The sequence below is a fragment of the Sipha flava genome, unplaced genomic scaffold, assembly GCF_003268045.1.
Source record: "Sipha flava isolate LNK unplaced genomic scaffold, YSA_version1 375_pilon_pilon, whole genome shotgun sequence".
NCBI classification, from domain to species: Eukaryota; Metazoa; Arthropoda; class Insecta; order Hemiptera; family Aphididae; genus Sipha; species Sipha flava.
This window is the reverse complement of record NW_020273083.1, coordinates 96,417-105,070: the sequence shown is the minus strand read 5'-3', so window position 1 is coordinate 105,070 and position 8,654 is coordinate 96,417. Positions and strand designations below refer to the sequence as shown.

Genomic DNA, 8,654 nt, shown 5'->3' with positions numbered 1-8,654 from the left:
ATAAACTGATCGACACTCGATTACAAGGCACAATGAATTAGTACTCTCTGTAGGTACCATAGTGTTATAAGCTGATGGATGTTATGGTAAAATTATTATTTGATGTAGGTCAAGCAAAGGTTAGACTGCATTGATTTTATTACTTCATATTGTATTAAAAAAAAAAAAAAAAAAAAGAGAGTAATAATTACTGATGGGCGAACGAGAGTCATTAATTTTGATACAAAATTATTAAAATCGAACAGATATCGATACAAAGTACAGTTAATGATACACGGTATGATAAATTGTAGTTAGCTAATTTGGAAAAATAATAATTTAAAATAAAACTACGCAGAGAACAAAGGTTATAGTTGCATGCATTTTGTAGCGAAGACATCTTATTTTATGTTCCATCGATGGACTAATATTATTTCTACTGGCGGATGTTAGGTCATGACCTACCTCATAACAGTACAGATTTATCAATTCTTTTAAAAAACGATTAGGAATATGATGAATGTATTATAGTAAAATAATTATATTAAAAGTAATAAGAAAAACAAAATATGGACAAGAAGCTTACCAGTGAGAATAATTATTATAAAGTCTAAGTTTTTAATAAAAATATATAATACTGTGAAATAATGAAAAATTCCTAAAAAAGTAATAATTTATTTAATAATGTAATCATAATAAAAATCCACTACTTTGCTTAGGATATTAAAAATATTAAAGTAAATAAAAATACATGTAGAAATAATAAAATTAATAATTTATCGTGGACTTAATCAAAGTAAATGTATAAATATATATACAGTGGTCGAAATAGTTCAAGATATGTGGAGGGATGCCTTACAATTCAGATTTCTTGATGTCATCATAACATTCTTTACACCTTGTGTACCTATAATATATTAATTTTTTTTTTTATAGTTCACATAAGGTATATTATCTTAATACGGGTATAATACGAATTGTGAAACGGCTTAAACAGAACAACACGATAAGCCGGACGCCCGGGCCTGAATGTCAAAAACAATTATTTTCACCGAAAAAAAAAAATTTCTTATATATAAATAAAAAAATGATAATAAGTATATCATTTTAAAATAAAAGTCTTAGAAGGAATGCGTTATTCTATACAAAACTAGTAGAGGGATGAAAACTGTAAATACAAAAAAGTAGAGGAATACCATCCCTCCGTATCCCCCCCACTTCGAGCACTGTATATATAAGAGTCGTCTTATACCTATTCACATAAAAACAAATTAATAGAGAAAGGTAAGGTACCAATAAGATAAATAGACTAAAGTGAAAATACGTGTCTAAGATTAATTTTAAGTATTATTTTCAATAAATTTAAATAATCTATTTTGAAAAAAATATTATGTGTAGGTGTTCGCGCGCGCGCGTTTGTGTGTGTATTTTCTAATGTCGGAAAATGAAACGATAAGTACATGAAAAACTCTGTGATCTAGATAGATGGGATGCCTGACATCAAGCCAAATCGAGACTTTAGGCAAGGTTGTCACGTATTAATGACGATTGAAACCTCGGACATCATCCGTCAGCAAATATGGGCGTTACGTTTTGAAATTATAACTGGAACTACAATGGCCGGCGGAGTCATTTCATTCTCATTTCAAAAATAATTTCTTTATGTCATATCCCAATATTCATAATTTTTTAAATATTGTATAGCTACTCCAATCAAAAGTTTATATTAAAAATTTGAAGAAGGGGGAAAATCGATTTAAATTTGTAAATTAAATTTAATAATTATATTAAAAGTAAATATTTATTTAAAAAAAATGTATTATATTTTTAACGATAGGAAAAAAATTATTTCACATTTCACATATTGTATGTATATTGCTTAATATTAAATTTGTAAAATCTATATGGAATTGTATTATAATTAAAAAAATATATATTATTTGACGAATTATATTTATATTTGTTAGGAAAAAATAATAATCAGTCAATAAATGTTATATATTTGTATTAATCGCATATTTTTGTGCTACACTTTTATGATTCAATATCCGAGTGCATTTTAAATATATAGATTTATTGTGTGACTCAGTCTTCGTGTAGTAGTAAAATGTAAACAAATATTTTATATGAAGCAGGTAGGTAAAATGCGGCTCAATGCCGACCATCCGAAATCGCGTTTTGGAAGAGAAAACAGTTTGTTATTCCCATACATGGTGGATTCCGCCCCCGAGATGCGGACAATTTTGCGGCCGGTCAGTTTCACGTGTGACACGTACTCGACACATCACCCAGTAACTAACTGTCCTAACTGTCATTGTAAAAAATATAATGAAACTAACATAAAAACGTAGTTCTAGCCGTTATAAAAATATATTAATTATCATTTTCCAATTTAAAACCAAATAACAAGATAATTTTAATTTGCTACGTAAAAATAATACAAATAATTTCCGGTGATGATTACAAATCAATAACGAATGAGAGTAGAACTAATTAAAAATGTTAAACACATGGACGCCTAGAGGAGGGGATGGTAAGACGGGGCATTTCCCCCTCCTTGGAAAAAATTAATCGAACGGTTAATAACAAGGTTTGCAATCGAACAACTGCGGAGACTTCGGTTTTTCTTTGATAACGATTAAAGTGTGTACAATAATTGTACTGACAAATTATTCTAACATATTTTATTGTTTGCTAAGATTACATTTTTTTTAATATACTTTTTGGTATTCGATTTAATTATGCCCCCCTCCCTGATAAATTTCCTGCGGTCACCCATGGTTAAACCTAACTTTTATGAATGAAAAAAGTAAAATGATAGTCATAAGACACAAATGAATATAATTCATATTAAGATATGCGTCATGCGTGACTAGTACATAAATAAATAATAGGTATACGAAAAAAATTCTTAAATTATATTATTATTATTATTATCATCATCAATGGCGTCGAATATGAGGTACAGGTTATTTTTTTAGGTGGTGGGTGGTAATATAATAATCATGATATGAACAGGGTAATTACTTATAATATGTTATCCATTCGACTTAAATTTTTTGAGCATACATAAACGTTTTATCTATACACTAATATACTCTAATACTAGTGCTTTGTATAAAAGATAATAAAGTAGTATAGAATATTGCTAAACACATCAATATTAAATTTACTGTTTGCAATATACAACGGCTATAATATAATATACAATGTCACGTTTACATTGATAAATGATAGTGTAAACACCCGTCAACCGCACGTTTCCATTGTTAAGCCTCGAGCACATAGAACGCGGTCTGTCATGGAGGACATGATGTCGACACTCAGAATGCGATATTGTACAAAGCCGTCTAGAGAGAATTTAATTTTTATTAAGTCAAGTTTATCCTAATATACAGTTCCTACATTCCGTTATCCACTTACTATTATTTTTATGTTATAATCTATATTTTATTTGTTCTTAGTGTCACTGTATATTTATAACATATGAAGTTCTGACGAGAAACAATTTCTTTTATTATTTTTCCTTAAAAATAAAAAGGAGATACGAATTTGGGAGCATAGTTCAGTTTTGAACTTTATAGGTAGTTTTCATTTTACTAAAAATTATTTCATAGATGTGATGCATGATATCTTTGAGGGTATATGTCGCTATGATTTGTATCATATTATTAAATATTACATTTAAACCGTATAATTGTTTTCATTATCTAATTTAAATAAGCGTTAAATAAACTTTAATTACTTTAATTGGTAATAATCTACCAAAATTACAGAAAATCATTTGAATAAATTTCGAAAAAAAAAGTCAGCAAGAGAGACGATGGCATTTGTACATTTTTTTTTTTCAATTATTAAAGGAGATTTAATTCTTGAAAACGACAATACATGGTACTTTTTCTTAATACTCATTAAAATAATTTATATAGTACTTCTTTCATATAATTTTAGCGAAAGCAAAATTATGCATCTTGAACAATGAATTAGTCAGCACAATTTACATTTTTTAATTCATATTAACTTTAAAGTTAGTATTGCACTATTAAAAATTGTTATATTGTTAAATTCATAGTATAAATTATATCGTTAATAATAGTACAATTGTTAAAGGTATAATACTGACATTAAAACCGGTTTAATCGCAAGAAGATTTGCATTATTAAAATTAATATTATACCAACACAATAGTAATATATTGTCGGTTCTACATCGTAAAGATTATTGTCACTTAAACCCGGAATTTTATCATTATGATCGTGATCATTTTATTTTCATAATCGTCTGGCGACGGGTGTAGATCGCCTCGGGACGGACGGTGGAACAATAAAACGCCCCAGGCCCGAAGCGGTTAACGGGTGGCGCGGTTGGGACTGCTTGGGCTTCTGTCTAAAAGCCGTTCGGTGGACGGCAGTCCGTGTTGGGGACTACATTCGATGTAGAAAACATCATTCAAGACATAATTCACGTTTAAATACCAATACAGATCTTTTCAATTTTCTTTTAGTAACATCTGATCCTAAAATAACCTCATTAAAAACCGAACCTAAAAAAACTCCAACTAAATTACCTCCAGAAGTTATATACTTATTGAACATTGAAAAATCATGTGATGAATCCGAATCCAGCGGTAGTGAAAGTGATTCCAATTGATTTTAATATTTGTTAATAAAAAAATATAATTTAAAAACATCTTTTTTTTTTTTTTAATTTCTAAACATAAGTAAATAAATAAATAAATAAAATTCACTAATTTACTGTAAATATATATATATATATATAAACTAATGTATTAACTATATAAAACTATAATGTAAATATAGTAAAATATATTAATGTACATTATTATGTAAAATTATTATATTGTATTCATTCTTATTTCGTTATTATTTGATACCTAATATTTAGTTTTTCCTGATATATTTATAAGTGTAAAGTAATAAATTCTGTTGTAATATAATTTATAATGTGTGTACTATATATTTATCAAAATTAATTTGATAAATTAATTGATTTTTTGATCATATTAATTTTGGCCAGCTAGAACATGTATTCCTCCCACTGTGGGGCGGCTGTCGGCCTCCGCGCCGTCCGCATCGTCCATGCCACCGGCGGCCGCGAAGTGATCGGCCAGGTGGCGGCGCACGACCAGCGCGTAGACGAAATCAGCACCGTTGGTCGGGACCGGTGCGAAACACCACACGAAAAACGCGACTCGGATCAGTCCGTAGAACGGGACCAGGGCCAGCAGGCCGCCGATCATCTGGTGTACGATCAATGCGGCCGCGAACACCATCCAGTACACGAACCACCGGGCCGTGCGCTGGTGCCGTTGCTGGTGCTGCTGCTGCTGAAGCTTCTGCTGCTGCTGGTAGCCGGCGACGGACGCAGGCCGCGGCGCCCGGCTTTCCGGCGGCTGGAGCAGCATCGCGATGGTCATGTACGCGGGGTACACGAACCCGATGACGTTGCCCAGCATCACTGTTCCCCTGTCCGGCCTGGTCAGGTACACCGCGATCACGATCATCAGGCCCACGAACAGCTTCATGCGCTGCACGCCGCTTCGATTCTCGGCCCACTCGAACAGCGCGGTAACCGGACTGCTATCGTCGTGCAACGCGTCGTGGACCACTCGCACTACGTGCACGTGTTTCAGATCCATGGTCGGGCGTTTTATTTTTTTCCTGAGAATATCGTCACTCACGCACTCGCCAAACCCTGCGCGATCACGGGTGTATTTATGTTCGCGTTCGTTGCAACCGCTTCCGTTCCGTAGTCACCGTCAACTGTATCGCATCAAATATCACGTGCTGCACGCGTTTATTGTGCCGAGCGACCGCGGTTGCCTCGACAACGGAAACGTAATTGGTGGCGAATTGAATGAATTCGGGCGACGGAAAAATCGCAGACGGTCAAACGCTTTTTCCGGTTAATATTTCTGCGCGATCCGCACCTCGAGCGGATTTCGTTGATTCGCCGTAGATTTTCATTGACATTTCTCGAATCCGGTTCTGAGCTCGTTGAATTATAATAGAACTGTTCAACTAATAAATTGTACACGAGTCACATGGTCGCAATAAATCCTATTTAAGCGAAACAAACTTGGTGAGGCTTATGATAAACACCTGGATCATAACCGCTCTCATTTGGGTCACAATTTTTAAATATGAAAGCGATTAGTCACAGATTAAAGTATAAAGCTTGTAGTCCAAGACGATTTGCATGAAAAACCCACGAAACTTTTCATAGGTGAATTTAAATTGGTGGTAGGTAGGTAAAATTAAACAACGAACGTTAACTACACAAAAAAAAGAGACGATATTAAAAAAAAAATCAACACAACAATAATTTTGAAATATATAGTTCGCAGACAAACTAAATAAGTAAATGTGTAATAAATAAAATAAAATAAAAAAGTAGCAATTATGTATATTTTTTATAGTGTCTTCAATGGTGTAAATATGAAATTTTATGATGGTAAAAGAGAATGCAGAATTTATAATATTCTAGTAAAATACACACGCAAAACCTTTGCAATCTTTTATAATTTATCTAGTGCCGATCTATTTCAACTCATATACATATAAAAAAACGTTTACTGTGCCAAACTTAATCCTAAAAAAGTTATATACAATATACCACTGGCTGTTTTCCCAATTAGTATAATTTAATACATTTTTAACACTTTTAATACATTAATATTTATTACATGTTATTACTTTTAGAGTAAATGAAATTGTAATTTTAAACTAAAATTCTATATCTAAAACTGTCCACTCAAATTTTCAAATAATTTCAATGTTTAAATTTTTCTTTATTCTATTATTACATTAATCACATATATTTGTCTTATATTTTATCAAATTGTATTACTCTCTATCTCAATACAAGCAATTAGAGATAGAATATCTTGTAAATAACAGAATGTATTGTATAAATTATGTAATGTATTTTGATTATTTTAAAAAAAAAGAAAACTCGTCATTAACTTTATTAAAAAATCCGAGTGGTCTTCATTATGATTCACAATATACGCTTAATTATACCGAAAAAATTATCAATCCGACGAGGAAAGACTACGCATATTATTATTATTTATTAATCCCATAAATAATTCTTGAAATACATTTAATCCTAATAATCATAATCTATTATAGCAAAAAAGTATATTTTAATAAATTACATCTGAACACAACAGTTTTGTTTAATATACTTAAATAAAATTTAAATTTAAATCTCCATTACGACTCGAATAAAAGTCGACCTTCGTGCAAATGTTGTCATACTAATTCTAAACTACCAAACTTCCGTGATCTTTTGCGTCGATATCGTACCATTGAAAGATAATACGGGAGTAGTGTCACCTGATTTTCTCCACATCGTGATGAAAACCATACGAAATTTTGGTTACGGTAGTTGGTAGTTGACCATGGGTGGAGACTATAACGGTGAAAGTGAAATAATATTGTACCTACGTATTGTTAAGACCAGTAAGGGAGCCTTCACACTGCAGTGGTATAAATGTTCGTGAAGTTTTTTTTTTAAATAAGCCGTTGCTCGCTTGATTTTACGACCAATAGCACACAGTCATCACTTATGAGGATTTCCATAGTGGAGGTTTTTTGTAATAATACGTGTAAGTCACATATTATCAATATAATAAATTAATAATAATAGTAATTCTAAGTGATAAAAAGCGGACCCACACTAATATCAGTACGTCGTGCATTATTTGTTGATGTTACCGCGAATATACATGAAAATATCTATAACTAATTTTGTGTCTTTGATTCGTGTATTTAGTATTCGTCAGAAAAATTTTCACCGCGCGATATTCCCATGACCCATTGTTTTTTTTTTTTTTTTTTTTTTTTAATGAACACAATAAAATACACGAAAAATATATACTTATTAGAACGATTTTTTTTTTTTACTTATTCATATGGCCACTAGAACGATGTCAAATGTCAACAAATTATTTATAGAACCGCGCGCTGGCGGCGGCCGAATTGTGATTATTCCACTATTATATTATAATAATACATTATTAAAAATAGGTATCCTGTTCGAGATAGACACGTTTACGCCTTGAATTTATACTAAACAAAAGCGCCTAACCCAATATTTAATTGCTGTTCAAATGTCAATAATCTCCATTTCAACATAATATATTTGATGTTATATTGTATAGATTATTAAAAAAAATAAACCAATGTTTTGGAACCATATACCAATTATTATGTAAGAATTTTAATAATATTACATGGCATGTAATATTATATATCATATAGCCACATCATACAAATTTATTTATTTAAATAAAATGTAATCTATCGTATGTTATTTATATGTTCATTTGTTAATTGATACGAGTGAACGCCACTCGAGAGAAAAATAAGAAACAAAAAAAAATTAGCTAAAGTCTAAACTGATGATATAACCGTACAATATATAGTTGTTAAAATATGGTATAGTAAAACTTCTTAATTGAAACTATTTTAAATTACACCTATTTTAATAAAATAATGACTTAAAAATAATTCAAACTTGGCTACTATTTTTATTTTTTAAGTAATATTATGAAAAAAAAAAAATGTTTAGTCATTTTTAATATTTTACATTAAAAACAATAAAAAACCAGCCTTCGGGCGAATGATAGTACTACCTGCACGAGGCAT

General features: G+C 30.9%; 1 protein-coding gene across 1 annotated transcript; it reads right to left on the bottom strand.

Moving 5' to 3' along the window:
• Nucleotides 1-5,002: 5,002 nt before the first annotated feature.
• On the bottom strand, nucleotides 5,003-5,638 carry LOC112688082 (receptor expression-enhancing protein 5-like). Its single transcript, XM_025561096.1, has one exon. It carries the CDS (start codon nucleotides 5,636-5,638, stop codon nucleotides 5,003-5,005), a length of 636 nt encoding a protein of 211 aa, XP_025416881.1.
• Nucleotides 5,639-8,654: the final 3,016 nt, after the last annotated feature.